General features: G+C 48.0%; 2 protein-coding genes and 1 long non-coding RNA gene across 7 annotated transcripts in view; 1 reads left to right on the plus strand and 2 right to left on the minus strand.

The window, feature by feature from the left end:
- Nucleotides 1–12,364, minus strand: part of DISP1 (dispatched RND transporter family member 1) — a 188,193-nt gene extending 175,829 nt beyond the window's left edge. For 4 of the 5 annotated variants that reach the window (XM_045453341.1, XM_045453340.1, XM_045453339.1 and 1 more), the window contains exon 1: nt 11,890–12,364. In XM_045453341.1, coding sequence (XP_045309297.1) covers nt 11,890–12,349 — 460 coding nt within the window. In that variant the 5' untranslated portion in view covers nt 12,350–12,364. The remainder of the gene's footprint in view (nt 1–11,889) is intronic. The other variant, XM_045453347.1, reaches the window with a different exon arrangement.
- The window catches only part of LOC123585346, a 29,048-nt gene extending 13,180 nt beyond the window's left edge, over nt 1–15,868 (plus strand). The window contains exon 2 of the long non-coding RNA XR_006706107.1: nt 15,545–15,868. This is a non-coding gene — a long non-coding RNA (uncharacterized LOC123585346). The remainder of the gene's footprint in view (nt 1–15,544) is intronic.
- LOC123585331 (ankyrin repeat domain-containing protein 26-like) overlaps nt 15,070–18,680 on the minus strand; it is a 184,263-nt gene continuing 180,652 nt past the window's right edge. Inside the window, exon 5 of the mRNA XM_045453367.1 lies at nt 15,070–15,497. Within this exon, the coding sequence (XP_045309323.1) occupies nt 15,461–15,497 (37 nt within the window). The 3' untranslated portion in view covers nt 15,070–15,460. The remainder of the gene's footprint in view (nt 15,498–18,680) is intronic.

Consider the following 18,680-nt stretch of genomic DNA (forward strand, 5'->3'; position numbering starts at 1 on the left):
AAGATCTAAGAATCACATACTTAGTAACATCAATTCACACACTGGTGTCCTTCAAAAAACATTCCTGATACGTGGTATATCTAGAAACTTTTCCTGTAAAGAGGCCAGCAGTATTCGGGCTTTGCAGGCCAAAACATCTCCACGGCAACTACCTGACTCTGCCACTGTAGCCCCAAAGCAGCCAATGACAATATATAAATGAATGAGCAGAACTGTGTTCTAATAAAACTTTATTTACTACAACAGGACATATTTAGCCTGAGGGGTGCAGTCTCCTGACCCCTGACTTAACTCAGGCAATCACAGAGCCAAAAAAACCCTGAAGACGATATGGTACCATACCCCACTCAATGTCAAGATACCCATAACAATATCCCCAACGAAGAGAGATCTGGTCTCTGTTTAAGTCCCAGTGACCATCCTGCGCAGAACGGTTACCATAATTAGACTCTTCTCCAAGCTGGACAGTGTTCCTCAATGAGGACAGCAAGATTTTTGGACGGGATATTTTCCCATTGTGTACAGCTGTCCAAAGCATCCCTCGTTCCCAAATCTTAAGTGCTAACTACACACACCTACACCCATCACTATGACAACCAAAACCCTCTCCAGCATCTTTCCAAAGCCCCTGGCAGGGGAGGTGTCAGGATCCACTGAACAGAGACAGAATACACGGCAAGTCCTATCCAGACGTCCTCATTCTATCTATGGCAGGTATGACTAATAAATCACAATATTCTTTAATACTGACGCTGGACTTTTTTTGTTTGTTTGTTTGTTTGTTTGTTTTAAGAGAGAGCATGTGCAAGTGGGGGACAGGGACAGAGGAAGAGAGAGAGAATCCCAGCACAAAGGCCGACTCAGGACTCAATCCTACGACCCCAGGGTCATGACCTGAGCCAAAATCAAGAGTCGGACGCTCAACCAACTCAGCCACCCAGGCGTCCCTCTGCGTTTTTAATAACCCACCAGAAATACATGTGGATGGAAAGCATGTCTAAATTACCTAAACCTCGAGTGTTAACACCACGTAACATAAAAATACAAGTTATCTTGGGGTGCCTGGGTGGCTCAGTCAGTTACACGTCCGACTTCAGCTCAGGTCATGATCTCACAGTCTGTGGGTTCGAGCCCCCCATCAGACTCTGTGCTGACAGCTCAGAGCCTAGAGCCTGCTTCAGATTTTGTGTCTCCCTCTCTCCACTGCTCATGCTCTGTCTCTGTCTCAAAAATAAATAAAAACATTAAAAAACAATACAAATTATCTTTTTCACACTTTTAATAATCACCAAATTTTCCCAAAATAAAACTGCTTTGAAGCCAAGGCAAGACCATACCTAACTATTCTCTGCATTTTACCAAATTATTCGCCATTTTGGAAAGTCACCTCAATGGCAGCACATACGTTAAGTACAACCCACCCGCACAAGTGTGCATTTGTAACCGTCTCATCCACAGTAATTCTAGACACAGACACAAAACGCTGACCATCTGGAATGTATCGAACACGCGTGTATTAAAAATATTTTAAATCATTTTTTAATGATTTTATTTTTATTCCTCCTTTATATCATAGTTAGAAATTGTGTTCATTTCTTTGCCATCAGATTTGTAAGTAGTTACAGTATGCCTATGGATTCATTTCAGGATGGTAAAGGAGGAACTGTAAAATACCTGTTATAAAAATAGAGTGTTGGATCTGACAGGTTAAAAATCACTGGTCTAAAGATACCTGTTTAGCCAAATTCCCCTAACACAGACCGCACTCTTGTCCACACTCTGGACACAGATCAATGCATTTGTTCAAAAGCAGCTGTCACTGGGGCGCCTGGGTGGCGCAGTCGGTTAAGCGTCCGACTTCAGCCAGGTCACGATCTCGCGGTCCGTGAGTTCGAGCCCCGCGTCAGGCTCTGGGCTGATGGCTCAGACCCTGGAGCCTGTTTCCGATTCTGTGTCTCCCTCTCTCTCTGCCCCTCCCCCGTTCATGCTCTGTCTCTCTCTGTCCCAAAAATAAATATAAACGTTGAAAAAAAAAAAAAGAAAAAAAAGCAGCTGTCACTGGCCCTCCGAAGCCATTTCACAGAAACAGAGATCTCACAACAGAGGGGCAGTTCCCGTGTCCCCTGTCCTCTGTGGTATGACAGATACAAGAAAGGGCTGTGCACACCAAGTGCGTAGGACGTCTAAGCCCTCCAGCACACTGTGTCTGTCTGTGCAACTACTCGCACCTGCTGGTGAAGGCACCCGGCAGTGATTACGTGTCAATGAAAGAACCCAGCCGTCACTGAGGCAACTGCCCTTGTGCACCAGACACAGACTCTCCTAATGAGCCCATTTTCCACATTAAATTGTGCTACTGGGATCTGTCCCTGGCTTTACACAGGGCAGGTTCTAGAACAGCGTCCACCAGGACACTTACCCACACCCTCTGGTGTGATAACCACGGCCACATGTGGCATCTGGGCACGTGCAGTGAGGTTCTGTGTGGCCATCTGTGACTGGTCACGACTGGACCGGACAGCTCCAGAATATCAGAGCGGGAAAGGGGCCCGGAGGCCACAGATCACAGCCACATCTAGCTTCAGAAAAGGACTTACCAGGGTAGGAATTAAGCAACGGAGGCTGAGAGGGATGTACCTACCCCGTTACCGGAACAGGCCCCTCGCCCAGCCACAGCTCATGAGCAGCACAGCCACTTCTAGAAGCCAGGCATCCTGAGCCACTCCTCTGCCGTCCTGTTGCTGACTCAATAAAAACTCAGTTATTTCATGTCTCACTCCCCATATGCCATCTAATACATACAGAATTAATCTCACAACTGATAGACTTTCCTCAAATCTAGACTTAGCTATAAGCCACCGTAATGTTAAAAGTATGGAGATAAAAAACTAAGATTTGAACTAAAGCTTAAAAACGCTGTCTATGAGAGATTACTAGTTTGGGATTTAAAGGTTTCACATTGACTAAAAATGAAAATAATCTCTACATACAATCTATGTCGATCTCCACATAACCCATAGGTATAATTGTATATCTCGATTACAATAATGGACTGAGGCCACTGGCAAGTGTAGTTTCCAAGAACATTTATTATCATTTCCCTCTATAAATCTTTTTTTTAAATCTTTTTTATAGCTCATGGCAGCTGGGTAAGAGTTCATACGTAGTTGAAAGATGAACTTCAAGCAAAATCATTAACATAAGAAATGGCAGGTCCCAGAGGCTTTCTTTGAAATCAAGGTTTCAACTATTCTAGGTTTAAGTGGTAACATCCAGTCTGGAGGGGTAGGAGAGAGCCAGGTGCCTAGGAACACAATTCCAGCAATTGGCTTTCTCTATTCTTTGGAGACATGCGTGTGAAAGCGAGTGGTAGGGAGCGGAAAATCCGACACAACTCTGGGTTGGCCTATAAGTAATTCTTGGGTCTTCCAGGGAATAAGGGTACCAGATCCAGAGAACTATCACTTGTCACCCTTCTCCACGGAAAACCTGGTATAAAATTACCCGAAGGTGATCTGCCGCAAAGCCTCACAAGGAGCATTAGCTACTTAGCTATAATGAAAGCCAGCCCTGACTCAACCAAGCTTTAAGGGATAAGCATTATAAACATAAAAGCTGAAAAGGATAAGTGTGTTAGAAAACGGAACAAAAACAGATCACTACAAGCTGAAATGTTGAGCTTCTGAAACCCAGCCAGGATCAAAGTTAACAGGAATAAACGTAAAGTCTTGTAGATGAGTTCAAAAACCAGCTGTACAGGCAGAGGGAGCAGATTAACAGATTTCCCATATAATTTGGGGAGCTATGGTTTACCAAATGCTTAATATAAGAGCTAGATGTGTCTGCTTAAATGTTAATGTAATTTTAAACTTCAATAGTATTGAATGTGCAATAATATGACAGGTGTCCACCCTACAGGAAGGAAAAGCCCCCATATTTGCTGCCTTGATCAGACATCTAAAATAGTGTGGACAGGGGCCCCTGGATGGCTCAGTCAGTTAAGTGTCAGACTCTGGTTCAGGTCATGATCTCACAGTTCGTGGGTTCAAGCCCCGCACCGAGCTCTGAGCTGGCAGTTCAGAGCATGGACCCTGCTTCAGATTCCGTGCCTCCCTCTCTCTCTGTCCCTCCCCCACTTATTCTCTTTCTCTCTCTCTCTCAAAACTAAATAAACATTTTAAAAATAAAATAAAATAGTGTAGACAATTAGGGAAGCCATATTTTCAAGATACTGACAACCTAGTGGAGCCAGAATCAGATGATGGGGACAGTAGCACATGTAGGTATTGGCATTATTTAACCTGGAGAAGAGACAGTTATCCTTAAATATATGACAAAATTTTACACTGCAAAGAGAAAACAGATTTTCAGTGTTGCTCTGGATGATATAACTAAAACATAAAAACCACAACAGGCAATTTGGACCTGTTATAAGGAAAAGAATAACCCAACAATGAACCAAGGCTGCACCAGAAAGTGAACACCTTGTTACTCGAAGTATTCCTGCAAGGGCCATAAATACTCTGGGAAGGAAAGGGTTATGAGAGTATCCAGATCAGGCAGAAGACTGCATTACATGACTGCTACAGGTTCACGCTAATCCTGCGATGATAGTACTTTAATTGCAGAAGAGAACAATTAAGCTGAGTCAGCAACTTATTTCCCTGGAGACAAGTTAGTTTGGTGACAAGGGAGAAGAAATGAGAAAGCCAAAGGGGCTCCAAGATACATTTAAAAATACCTGATGTATAAGGGCCCAAGAGTTGAGACGCAATTGAACAGGTGAGTCCAGATAAAGACCTGGGATTGCACCCCAGGTCCAGCACCTCATTCCAGAAGACATCACCGGGCTGGTCACGTAACCTTCCTGAAGTTCAGGGTTTCTGTCCCTGACATTCAATCCTGCCTAAGACCAAATGACGATACAAGAAAAGCACTCTGTAAATATTTATACGTAAATTACCAGTTATTATTCTACATTAGTCAGACTCTTCTAAGCTTTGCTCACCCCCTTAAAAAAGGGTTATGAAAAACCTAGACTCTTGAAACATCAACCAACATAAAGCTGCGTGAACAGACCAGGGAGGAAGTCCTTTTCAAGCAGGGATCCTAAACGGAAAGTACAGGGATCCTAAAAGTACAAAGACAGTCTTGCCCGCGGGGTTAACAAGGCATTTATTACAGAACAGGTTAAGTGTTCCTAAAAAGGATGCTGTTCTGCTTTTTTTGATAACTAAGGACTGCAGATTAAGAGTTGACTTGATAAAGGCCCTTGGAAATGTTGGCCCGATACCTTGCTTACAGAGTTCCCAGCAGTAAAGAAGGTCACTTCCTGGCAGGTGCAGGACAACCTCAGGATATCTTGGGGACCTTGTGAAGAGGAATTCACCCAGTTCCACAGGTACTGCAGGCCTGTCTGATGGCAAGTATTTGGCTTGGCTTCTGGCCTGGAGAGGCTACTAAAAGTTCAATCTGGAGATTCCTTATAAAAGGTTCCAGGAAAGCAAACTTTAACAGATCCTCAGGATCAATCGCTATTCTTGCTGAGCTTATGTAAATAATTAGGCCAGGTTTCTTAAGACGTGACTTGTTCTACAAATGCATTGGTCTTGATTCGGCCATCTCTGGAAATGAGGGTTTTTAGAGAGAAAAACTATGTTTCAACAGCGCACAGTTATGGATGTTAAATTCTAGCTCCGACTGCCTTTAAATGTTTGTTGTTTGCCTAACCTACACAACTTGAGGTAAACTTCAGCAAAATTGTCACAGTATTTCATGTACAGACAATCTTCTGTGCTTGTTATTCTGTGGGGATAATAATAACACCCCAAGGGCATATGATTATTTAAACAACTAGAAAATGGGACGGATTCCCCCCAACCACTGCATGCCAAGACTATTCTCACTGTAGACCCATCAACAGATAAAGACTTTTGTGCTTTATTATGTACTTGGGGCCTGGTTAATTCATCAATCTCTAAATACGCAAACCATATCCTCCCTAAACCTGGCCTGCCGGTTACCAGAAACCCACCCCTTTCCAAGACTTGGAGGTGGACTTGACAGATATAAAACCAAGCAAAGGATTCAGGTACCTCCTCGTAATAATCTGCGCGTACTGAGGATGGGTCAAAGCCTTCCCGACCAGGACGGAACGAAGTCGTGAGGTGGCCAAAGCTCTTCTACGTGAAATGATGCCTCGGTTTGGTCTGCCCTTAACCATACACAGTGACAACGGGCCTGCATTTGTGGCGGACATTATACAAACCCTGACCAGGTCCCTCAACATTACCTGGAAACTGCAACATGCATCTTAGCCCTCCGAGAGTACCAACCCCTAGAGCTAAAGGGTGATGCCTACTAAAAAGATGTTTTTAAAAAAGCATCCAAGGGGGGAATGTTGGGAAAATTAAGTAAAGTTCTGCACCATAAGAGGACGGGACTAACAGGACTCTAGTTCCTAGCTGAGACACTCCTCTTCCGGGTTCTTCCTCCTGCCCTGCTTGCCTTGGGCGCCAAATTACTACTAGTGCGGAATGCGGAAGTAACGCACGATAAACTGTCCCCCATGCTGTGCTCAGGGCTCAGATCTCTGGAGAAGGATCTCCTCTGAGGCAGCAGGTGTGAAAGAAAACTCCGATCCACCAAGAGAAAAAAAAAAAAGAAGAGGTGACTTGAATGGACGCAAGCTGACCGCTTATTCTGAGATCAAATGAAAACGTGTTAAGTCACAAGCACAGGCTGACACAGGCATTACAACCCCTGTCAGGATGATAAGAGCCTGCAGAGGCTACAGAGGTCTGGAAGTTGAAGCCCACCCGTCGTGGCTGGTCAACATTCGCCACGCTCCAAGGCTCCAAGGAGTGCCGGCAGAGTATCTCCCAAGGTACTTTCCAGCTGGAGCACCGAGCAAACTGGAGCCAGTAACTGTTTGTCAGGAAAGAAAGACCAAGTCAATAGGCACTGCCTAGGTCTGAAATGTTCGGTGTTGACTCCCATACTTCTTATCTGTGTGGTCACTAGCTCTTGTGGGAAAGTCTAGAACCTGACAATGCATCACTTCCCGGGTCGGCCCTATCATCTCCGCTTTAACTAAGACGAGGTCACTCGTACGGTGCTTGGTCTTCTTGTATGCGCAGTGTTCCCGTCAATGTCCACGAAAAATACCAATGCTAAAATAAACCTCAACGTTTGTTTCTTTATTCACATTTCAATCCTTCCCTCAAGCCTCTCCACGATTCCCAATGACCACGTAAACTTTCCAACTTCAAGAGCCTTTGCCAGGTCGTTCTCTCGCAGGCAGGTGGGAGCGGCAGGAGGAATTTCTCTCTCTACGCCCCGCAGGCAATAAAGGAGAGCACTGTCTGTAAGGTATTTTAAAACAATGATAAAGCCAACTGCGTCTTTCTTTTTATTACCACCAAGCACTGATAACTGTAAACAACGTGAGATACAACCACTGCAGAAAGCCCCCACCATCACCTCCTAACATCCCCTCCCCCCCATCTCCTACTGGACAGTTTTTCTTTTCATGAGGATCTCAAACTAAAACAAACCAACAAACAAAACTCGTAACAAGAACAAAGACTAATGACAATCAGTGTATTTTCTGTAGTATTTGCAACTGTATCACTTCAATAGAATGGTTCCTGTAGAATTTAATGTGATGCCTCGCTCCAAGCAAAAGTAAGTGTAGTCCAGTTATATAATCCAATCATGATTTAGTATTTAAACTGTTTTTCAAACAATAACAACGTAAACAAATGGTTCACAGCCATAACTGCATGTCAGGAGGGCAAAACATTTGCCAAGATTTATGGGATCAAGGTCAGCAGAACGAACTAGGCTATACCGACAGCCCTTTTGGCTGAGCCAACGTCATCTCAGTCACTGAGAGAAAAGGTCTAACTCAGCAGCACAGAAAGGGCAGAAAGTCCTAGTAAAAGAAGAGGCTGACGATGCCTCAGCTAATCTTGGTGACAGCCAGCATGCGTCACAGGCCCTGCAGCTGGGCAGTAGGTCTGCAGATCAACACTGTCCTTTCACCAATACCGTCAAACGGCAGGGGGTGCCCTTCTAATGGGGTATACGGGTAACAGAGAGCGGACTATGTAATTATAAGGTTGACAGTCAGGGAGCACAGAGCCCAAAATCCCAACATAGCAAACTACTGCACATATTACAAACAGGTGACTATGGAAAGCAATGTGTTAATACGTGAATATAAAAACAGCCCGGGCCATCGCTGTGTTAGTAGTTCTCCCATCGCACAGCTACGCATTTTGCCATCGCAGAAACAAAAGTAAGTAATAAATCCGTTAAGAATAACTAGTAATTTGCCCAGCCCTATTAAAATTTCCACTATTGGTTAAAGTGTAAAATGTATCTAAATCCTACAGAACAACACTTGGGTTCATCTACAGAAAACTTAAAATTTTACTCAACGATTAGAACAAAGAAAAATCCCAGAGATTATCCAGAACACACGGCAATCCAATTTCAAATATATCATTCAGACATATAACTAGACAGTTGCCAGAGAGGGCGGGCTCTTGTGTTTCAAAAACAAGCACTTCCTCAGCCGCAAACTAAAGTCTGAAGATCTGCATACTTTCCCAACTGTTTTATCTCCCAAAAACCAAGCGAAAGGGGGAGGAATACATTTCTTAAACCAAGATTTTACGGACAATTCAGAACAAGCCTTATCAGAAAAGGAACACTGTCTAACTTAAAGAAACAGATTAAATGAAGATATATAGAGAAATCCACACAGCAATCAACACAATAACTATAAAGATCAGGCCATTTTACCATTTTCTAGTTTGAGAAATTACCCACTATAGTTAATTACATGTTGAAGCACTGTTTATTTCTAGACACTGCTCTCCACCTGTAAATATCAGCTATGTCCCTAAATATAAGGAGATTACACCCAACTCAAGTACAAATTTTCAAGTCCATCAAGAGTTCATAAGCGTTACTAACACTGTGATCTGAAATCTGGACGAGGTAGATCTTAAGACAGCTAGGTACTGGTGACTATGTGTCATCAGCTTCATTGTGACCATCATGTCACAATGTACATCAAAATGTGTACCACACAGTGCGCCTAGAATACACACAGTTCTTGTCTGTCAATTACACCTTACAAAGGGGGGGGGGGGCAGTGAGGGATTTACAAGTCAGCAATACACTGAGGCACCAACAAACACAGAACGTTCTAATTCACTTAGTGCAAGTCAGACCCCCGAACCTGGTCTCCGGGCGACCTGCACTGACGTAGTCTAGCACCCAAGAGAAGGAAGGCATTAGGCAGCTGTCCCCTTCAACAGTGACAGCGCAAGGACTGCCATGCTGGGTGCCCAGTTTGTGGCAAAACCAAATTCGCCTTTTCAGTTCGGAGTCTCTAATTACACCTAAGTGAGAGGTTGTACGATGTCCTTAGGAAGCGCAGCCAATAAAAATCACATGCAGGGGCGCCTGGGTGGCGCAGTCGGTTAAGCGTCCGACTTCAGCCAGGTCACGATCTCGCGGTCCGTGAGTTCGAGCCCCGCGTCGGGCTCTGGGCTGATGGCTCAGAGCCTGGAGCCTGTTTCCGATTCTGTGTCTCCCTCTCTCTCTGCCCCTCCCCCATTCATGCTCTGTCTCTCTCTGTCCCAAAAAATAAATAAATGTTGAAAAAAAAAAAATCACATGCAGTGTAGACAATGAGGAGAATACTCAGCATGAGCTGCAGTAACGACAAAGTAAGCCGACACGCCCCTCCCTGGCCACTAGAGAAACCACCTGTGTTTACTGTGAGTGAGACACCATGGTTCCGGGAACACTCAACATAGTCTGTGGCCTTGTGGTAGCCAACCCTAGGGACTGGGTGTAATCGGCCGCACCCACACCTAGACTGTCCTCACTGGGTAAACCGAGTCACTAACCCGAACCCTAGGGACTGGGTGTAACCCACTCCACCCACATCTGGAGGGTCCTCACTGGGTAAACCGAGTCACTAACCCATATCCTAGGGACTGGGTGTAATCCACTCCACCCGCCATCTGGAGGGTCCTCACTGGGTAAACTGAGTCACTAACCCGTATCCTAGGTGTAATCGGCTGCACCCACACCTAGACTGTCCTCACTGGGTAAACTGAGTCACTAACCCATATCCCAGGGTCTGGGTGTAATCCACTCTACCCACACCTAGACTGTCCTCACTGGGTAAACCGAGTCACTCACCCGAACCCTAGGGACTGGGTATAACTGGCTGCACCCACACCTAGACTGTCCTCACTGCATAAATTAAGTCACTAAACCCATATCCTAGGGACTGGGTATAATCCACTGCACCCACACCTAGACTGTCCTCACTGGGTAAACTGAGTCACTAACCCGTATCCTAGGGTCTGGGTGTAATCCGCTCCACCCGCATCTGGAGGGTCCTCACTGGGTAAACTGAGTCACTAACCCGTATCCTAGGGTCTGGGTGTAATCCACTCCACCCGCCATCTGGAGGGTCCTCACTGGGTAAACCGAGTCACTAACCCGTATCCTAGGGTCTGGGTGTAATCCACTCCACCCGCCATCTGGAGGGTCCTCACTGGGTAAACCGAGTCACTAACCCGTATCCTAGGGTCTGGGTGTAATCCACTCCACCCGCATCCGGAGGGTCCTCACTGGGTAAACTGAGTCACTAACCCAAACCCTAGGGACTGGGTATAACTGGCTGCACCCACACCTAGACTGTCCTCACTGCGTAAACTCAGTCACTAAACCCATATCCTAGGGACTGGGTATAATCCACTGCACCCACACCTAGACTGTCCTCACTGGGTAAACTGAGTCACTCACCCGAACCCTAGGGTCTGGGTGTAATCCACTCCACCCGCATCTGGAGGGTCCTCACTGGGTAAACTGAGTCACTAACCCAAACCCTAGGGACTGGGTGTAATCGGCTGCACCCGCACCTAGATTGTTCTCACTGGGTAAACTGAGTCACTAACCTGAACCCTAGGGTCTGGGTGTAATCCACTCCACCCGCATCTGGAGGGTCCTCACTGGGTAAACTGAGTCACTAACCCAAACCCTAGGGACTGGGTGTAATCGGCTGCACCCGCACCTAGATTGTTCTCACTGGGTAAACTGAGTCACTCACCCAAACCCTAGGGTCTGGTGTAATCCACTCCACCCGCATCTGGATGGTCCTCGCTGGGTAAACCGAGTCACTAACCCGGACCCTAGGGACTGGGTGTAATCGGCTGCACCCGCACCTGGAGCGTCCTCACTGAGTAAACGGAGTCACTAACCGGTATCCTAGCGACTGGGTGTAATCAGCTGAAACCGCACCTAGACTGTCCTCACTGGGTAAACCGAGTCACTAACGCATAGGGGCTCCAGTACGAGCGCAAGTACAGCTCCCTGCGATCCTCTCCGCAGCTCCAAGCGTGCTGACGAGGTCGCTCGGGGCAGTGGAAGCAGCACTAGCTAAACTCTGGCGCCACGGAGGGTTCCAGAACGAGAACTGCGGTCAGCCTGACAGCACTACGGTCCGCGGGCGCCTGCTGGCTCAGTCGGGGGCGTGGGCGACTGTACGTGGGGCCTGGGGTCCGAGCCCCCGACCGGAGGAAGGGCTGCTAAATTCCTGTGACAAAGAAGTGCAGCCCGAAGGGGACTCGGCTGAAGGGAGACCTCGAGTGTCCCCGGAGCGTCCGATGTCCCTCCAACCCACACACACATCCGGAAGCCAGCACGGACCCGCGGCGAGGCTACGCGGCTGGGCGCCCCGACCCCTCCCACCGGCGCCCCCCCGCCCCTCACGGCACCCCTCCCGCGGCCCAGACCATGCTCAGTCGCCCTCCGCCCGCGCGGGGCGCCCCGGTCCCCCCGGTCCCCCGGCCCTACCCGGTCTGCCCGTCGCGCGGCGGCGGCGGCGGCGGCGGCGTGGCCAAGACGCGTCCACTGAGGGGACCGGCGTCCGGGACGCTCCAGCCCCAACGCAGACCCGGAGCCGGCTTCCGCCTGGCGCCGGAAGGCGTCCGCGCGCGGGACCGGAAGTCCCGCCCCCAGGCCGCGGGCAGGGGCGCGGGGGCCTAGGGGCCGCCGGCTGGTGGGCTGGTGGCGGCACGTGGGGCCCCGCGGGGCCCAGACGCGGAGCTCCGCTTTGCGGGGTGGAAGGTGACGCGGGCGGGCGGGGAGAGGGACCGGCGCTGCGGGACGGGAGGTGCAAGTTCCCCCGCCCCCCTTCTCGGAGAGACGGTCGGGAGCGACGAGCGCGCGCTGGAGATCGGAGGAGGCGGGAGGGCCTGCGGGAGAGAGGGGCGTCGGAGAGAGCCCGGCCGCACGGGGAGCCGGGGGGCTGCATCGGGGCGCCGCGGGGATGGGAGGCTGCATCGGGGACGCCAAAACAGTGATCAAGGCCTTTAAGGGGGGACCAGCAGGGCTCTTACCCCTCATATCACCGCATTGGGCGGATCGCCCCAACCAACCGAAATGCCCGCTGGAACTACTGAGCCCTTAGAAGGGTAATGAGGCTTCGTTACCAGCCACAGGGATGAGGACGGTTCCCTCTATGGCTGTTTTGCTTGCTGCTAGTGTTTAATCAATACTTTCTTGCGCGCCAAGTCCCCCCTTTCCTCTTTAGGAAGAAAAGGTATGACAATTTTTTTCTCTCACTCTGGGGTTATGTTGTGAGAGGTACAGATAGGATTGTCAACAGCAGAGAAGGAAGAATGGACAGCATGTAGACAGTCTGTGCCTACAGGGCACGACATCAGCCCTGCACCCAGTAGAAGGGTGCAGCTTCCCACTTGCCCACGTTGGGGAGGTTAGCAGTCGCTTTGTGGTGGTGCGTGACATCACCAAATCATGTAGTGGAGAGGTGTGTCCTTGAGAGACTGGGAAGAGCGTGTGTGCGCGCGTGTGTTTGTGTGTGTACACACATGCGTGCACCCCCCCCCCCCATCAAGAAGTAGAATGTAACAGGCACTCCGCGAAATGTCATGAAATGTTTCCATATAGCTCACCACGATTGTTTGCTTGTGGTAGAAATACCCCTAATAAATAGAGAGGTCCCCTCAAAGGACCATATACCATGTAAAGTGACCATGTTCCTAGGTGACCAAGTGTCCTGGTTTGCCCAGGAGTGAGGGGGATCCCAGGACACTAGAATTTTGGCACTTAAAACACAGGGATGGTCCTAGGAAAAGTGGGACAGGTTGGTCATGTCCCTGTAAAACAAATGAGTCCAGAAATGGACACATCCTCAACGAGGCCCTTCATGGTCTTCCCCCACCTCCAGGAATTTAACATATGGCACAGGAAAACACAGAAGGTAGCCCTTAGAACAGTCACATAAATGGCTGTGCCCAAAAGAAAAGGTCTGTTAACACCGTTTGCTGAGGACCAGGACCTGCCCTGCCTCCTTTGATTACAGGTGATAATCCCTGTGTATTTCCAAAACATTCTTTTGCTTGACGATCCAGGGAAGGCTTCTGCTTGCAACCAAAGTAAGCTTGAGGAGTGTATGCATAGCACGTCCTTGTTCAAGGGCATCTGCTCCCAGAGCCCCTGCTGAGTGGGCACTGAGCCACATGCTCCAGACTCACTAGCATAGCAAACTGAAGTCGATCTGTCTCAAACCCAAACAGCTGAGAGTCTCTGCAGCATGGGTTTTGGTCACCAATGGAGCTGCAGTTGGTCTCTTTCATGTTGAGATAGAAATGCCCTGTAAACCTGGAATTAGGTTCTAGGCATGAGCAGGGTGTTGGAGCTGGTGGAACAAAAGCAGGAGATACTAGAGGAAAGAGGGGAGAAGGGAGAAGGGAAGACCGAGTTATCGGAGCGGTGTTCATCTTTGTGCCCAGCTTTCTAGCGTTGGATTTCCAGTCCCTTGTGAGGTCCAGCTCAACTTCCTGTCCTTAAATTCTGAAAATTCTGTGTCCTTCCAGTAAAGTCCCCGTGTTACTCGGGTTAGTTGTAGTCGGTTCCTGTTCCCAGTGAAACGACACCACTCCCTAAGACACTGGTCACCTGCTCACTCTACAGCATCCATCTCTTGTCACCAGAGCTCTGGAGTCAGCATGTCCTTCCAGGCCAAGGACAGGAGGGCCACTGCTGCCTGGTCCCATCAGGAAAACTGCCTCAGTTATCATGGGGCTGGCGGGTGGGGCAAATTGTATAATCAGCATATAAATCTGGAAGGAGACTTGGGAAATGGTCTATTCCAAATTCCTTGTTACTCACAGGGGAGGAAGAGAGTCCACCTGGATGGAGTTCAGTGGTCCCAGAGACAGGACTATTGATCTCCCTCCCAGTGGGCTCCCCAATTTTTCTGGTGTGGAGGGAGTGCGGTAGCCCCCCCCCCCCAGACCCCTGTGAGACCCCTTAGTGTGCTGCTGAGCTCCCTCCCACCCGCCACCTGGCCTTCGGCATCAGCCTTTGCAAAATCATGACTGCTGTGTAGTTGTATTCAGAACTGGGAGAAAACGTTTTAAGGAAAAATATCTTTTTGTTCCCTCCTTACTCACCACCTGGCTCTGACAGATAAGTGGGTTAATTAGCAGAGCTAATAAGGTTAGTTTAAAAGTTTATTTGCACTTTCTACACTCCCATTCATACCTGGGTGTTTTCCTTATCCTTATTTGTTCATAAACATAAATGGAAACAACCGGCCTCACCGAGGGCTGCGGCAGCCGCAGGTCCACAAGCATGCCTTCCACCGTTTGGACACACTAATGCAGTCACGTGGCACAGTGAACCGGCCTACTCGGAGGCAGTCACGGCAGCATGTTCCTTGGAACGCTAACCACTTAGTGTAGAGTTATATTAATTAAAGATTATGTATTGAGTGGTAGTTAAGGTCAGCCAGGGCTCTCCAATTAATAATTCCCAACTGCTGCAAGGCCCCGTAGGCAAGATACTTTTGTGAAGATCTCAATCTCCTATGATCCAACAGTATCACTGAACGCGAAAGATGACTCCTAACTACGTTTAAGGTGGTGCTTTCTTCCTAAAAGGGTAGCCGCCCCAGAAATGTTTCAGGTTACCCAGAATACTTAAAAATGTAACTTTTGGTATTCTGGTCTAATTCGTTATTGTGGTAAAATATATAAAACATAAAATTTGCCATTTTGGCTACGTCCAAACGCACACTGCGGTGGCATTGCCGCATATGCAACGTGTATACCCATCACTCCCGTCCCTCCCCAGAACTTTCTCATCTCCCCAGACTGAAACTCAACACCCGTGAAACAGCATCTCTCCATTTCCCCCACCTCCCCTAAATCCACTTTCAGGGTAGGTTTGTCCGTGTTGCATCCCATGGAAATATGTTCAACATGGGTTCATATCCTCTGCAAGTAAACACTTGCGAGTAGAAATAACATAGGGTTTGTTCACCTCTTTTCTCTTGTGGAATTCAAATGAAATGTGATTTCCACAGGGACACGTCGTATAATAATCAGATACTTCTATTTCAGACCTCTTTAAGGCCTACACCAGTGAAATTCCACCTGTAAAACGACAGGGAAACTTGGCGTGGTACTCATTAACTGAACAGTTTGTGTGGGTGTGTTCTGAAGGACTTGTATACAAGTTCGTAACTGCAAATGCCAAACCTTGTTTGTCTTTCTGCAAAACCAGCGACCAGTCCACACACCTGATTGGTGCGCGAGCCTCCCCGTGTTTTCCTCCTAACATCACAGCTAAGCAGAAATGCTCAAGCCAGAGAAAGCTTCACCTGCCAAACCTCAACAGGGGCCGGAAGCAAGACTTTCCTCTTGAATACAGGTTTCACTCAAGGTTGGGTAACTGAAATAGAACACAGCACTGCTCCCGACTTGCAAATCTAACCACCAGGTAAACAATAAAATGAATTTTCAGCTCTGAGTCTCGGTGATACAAACTTAATTTCCTATGAAGAAATTAACTACAGGCTGGGAAGGTCAAGGCAAGACTTAACCTGTAAAAACAGTGGATATAAGCCTTAAAGAGAAGGAATACGCCTTCTCCGTAACAGGATCCTGATTAGTTAGTAAGAAGTCACTTCCCGTGCAGGTAGCACACTCTTCAAAACATTTGAAGTCAAGCACAGTACAGGGTGGTTATATCTGCCTTGAGTAGACGTGGCAGAAGCCTAGAGTTTTTTCTGATTCTTCTGTGTTTCTATCCTGAGACAGACCACGTTGCAAATATTGAGTTGCCAGATAAAACGCAGGATGCCCAGTAAACTTGGGATGTCCTATTATCTTCAGTACAAATAAGGTAGGGAAGCTGAACAACGAGCTTCCCATCTGTTTCTCTGCGAGGCCCCACTTACTCATGCGCCATATTACACCTCGTATCTGAGTAAACCGAAAAAGCTATGTTCCCACCCCAAGGGGGGAGGGGTAAGAACTTCATCGTTCTCTGTGTTTTCGTCCTAGGCCCCCGACACCTGATAATGTAAGAGACCGGCCCCCAAGCCTGTTCCAGCTCTGTGTCTGTCAAACTCAGCTGACACTGGCATCAATACCCGCCCCCCGCCCCCCGGCTTCAGTGATTTATAACACCTGCTGTTCACCTGCCACTTGCTTTCAATTGGACCCCACCCTGGATTCCTGAAAGAACATTTACCCTGGACCCCTTTCCAGTATAAACCCCCAACCCCAAGTGGTGGGGAGACTCCCTTCCATCTGAGTCTCCCAGACGCTCTGCCTACTATACTCACACCACTTGGCGTTATTTGGTAGATTCTGCCCTCATTGCCTCCTGGCTGGCATCTGATTTCCATCCCGCATGCAGCCACGGACCCTCTTGGCTGGTTCTGTGGGGTCCCCTCTGGATCCTGGGACCTGGCCCACCTACATCACGAGTACATCCCAAACATTGCATGGGACGTAGTTCTAGTAAGAAAGTATTTACTGTTGATCTGAAGTTCAAATTTAACTGAGCATCCTGTATTTTTATTTACTAAATCTGGCAACCCCGTTGCACATAAGCAATATTCCGTAAACATTTCTAAAAGAAAGAGTCCTTAAATACAGCAATACAACTTTTTCCTCCTACAGAAGTATGCATAGAACTTTGGACTATCAATATACTGTGTCGACACTATGCGTCTTTGTACACTTTCCTTGACGTGTTACAATGAGAAACAGAAACAGGAAGCAAGACCACAGATGTGCCAAGGGTATTGTTAAAAATTAAATGGAGGGGCGCCTGGAGGGCTCAGCCGGTTGAGCGTCCGACTTCAGCTCAGGTCATGATCTCACCATTCATGGGTTTGAGCCCCACGTCGGGCTCTGTGCTGACAGCTCAGAGCCCAGAGCCTGCTTCGGATTCTGTGTCTCCCTCTCTCTCTGCCCCTCCCCTGCTCACGCTCTGTCTCTGTCTCAAAAATAAATGAAAACATTTAAAAAAATTAAATGGACAGTGCATAAGACTGAATCAGAGAGACTGAGATGATGTCCACATGGTTGTGGGGAATAACTTACAGGTGCAGGGGTCTGGGATTTTACCTGAGAACAAAGCAGGAGATGCCGTTGAGCCACACTGCTCGCTTCACCGCAGGTACTTTCAAAGTACTTTTCTGTAGTGGGTTGTTTTTTTTTTTCTTTTCTTTTTTTTTTTTTTGAGTCGTGTTCTGTATCTTTTACTCTTTTTTCCTTGTGGCAGTCCGGTAGAATTTTCATATTAGCAGAGTGTGGCCCAAAGAATGTTAGAAGGATCTCTGGTGAACGCAACACTGGCTCTGCATTTACAAAGAGGGGTGGCTTCTGCTGAGCCCTCCCCCTTCACACCTTCTTCATCATTCGCTCCAACAAACCCAAGCGCGCACGGTTTATGAGACCGTGCCGCTGGCCTGGCCAGAAACCTGTGTACCTACAATGTCCAAGGCCTCGATGTGGAGTCGCTGGCAGGTGTCCTGTCCCCAGCCCTGATCCCGCTTTGGCACCTGGGCTCACCTTGTAGATACTGTTTGCGACACACCTCCTGCATTTTCTTCCTGCGGCTGCTCCTTCCTACATGGGAGAGCGATCAGGTATCTCGACAGACACAGCACTTTCCTTATGAGTCTTTTCTTACTAGTTTTATTAGCCTCTTGCCCCACACAACCTTCTTATTCTTCCTCAACTAAGCATCCCCTCATTCCCGTGTTCATTCAACAGCTATCCGGATGGCATCGACTGCTCTCGGCCCGTGGGGAAACAAGAGACAACAATTCCCACCCAGGAGGATTTTGTGTTCCAAAGGGGGGGGGGGCAAAAATTAGAAAGCAATAAATGAATATGTGAAATTGTAACATGATGACAAATGTTTATTTGTTATAACGTGACATGTTTATTTTCCACCATGATAAATATTCTAGGGAAAAAATAAGGCAAGATAAAAGAGTGGGGGCAGTGGTAGGGTTTCGATTACAATCATCAAGACGGGACTTTGGGGCAGAGGCTTTAAAAAAAGTGAAAACAAAAGGGCTGGAGAAAAGTGTTCCAAGACAGAAGGAACCCCCCTGGGAAAGGCCCCAAGGCGGGTGCAAGAGAGTCAAATTCTGGATGTTCCAACTCGGAGGCTTGCAGCTCAGGCATGTCTCGGTTCCAGCTCAGACCCAGACTGGACCCTCTTCCAGAATGACTGATTTGCTGGCCTTTCTGTCTCCCCGCCTGAGCCCTGCAGACTCTTCCCCTCTGCACACTGCCCCCCTTCCCCACCGG

Source organism: Leopardus geoffroyi, chromosome C3 (assembly GCF_018350155.1).
Source record: "Leopardus geoffroyi isolate Oge1 chromosome C3, O.geoffroyi_Oge1_pat1.0, whole genome shotgun sequence".
Taxonomy (NCBI): domain Eukaryota; kingdom Metazoa; phylum Chordata; class Mammalia; order Carnivora; family Felidae; genus Leopardus; species Leopardus geoffroyi.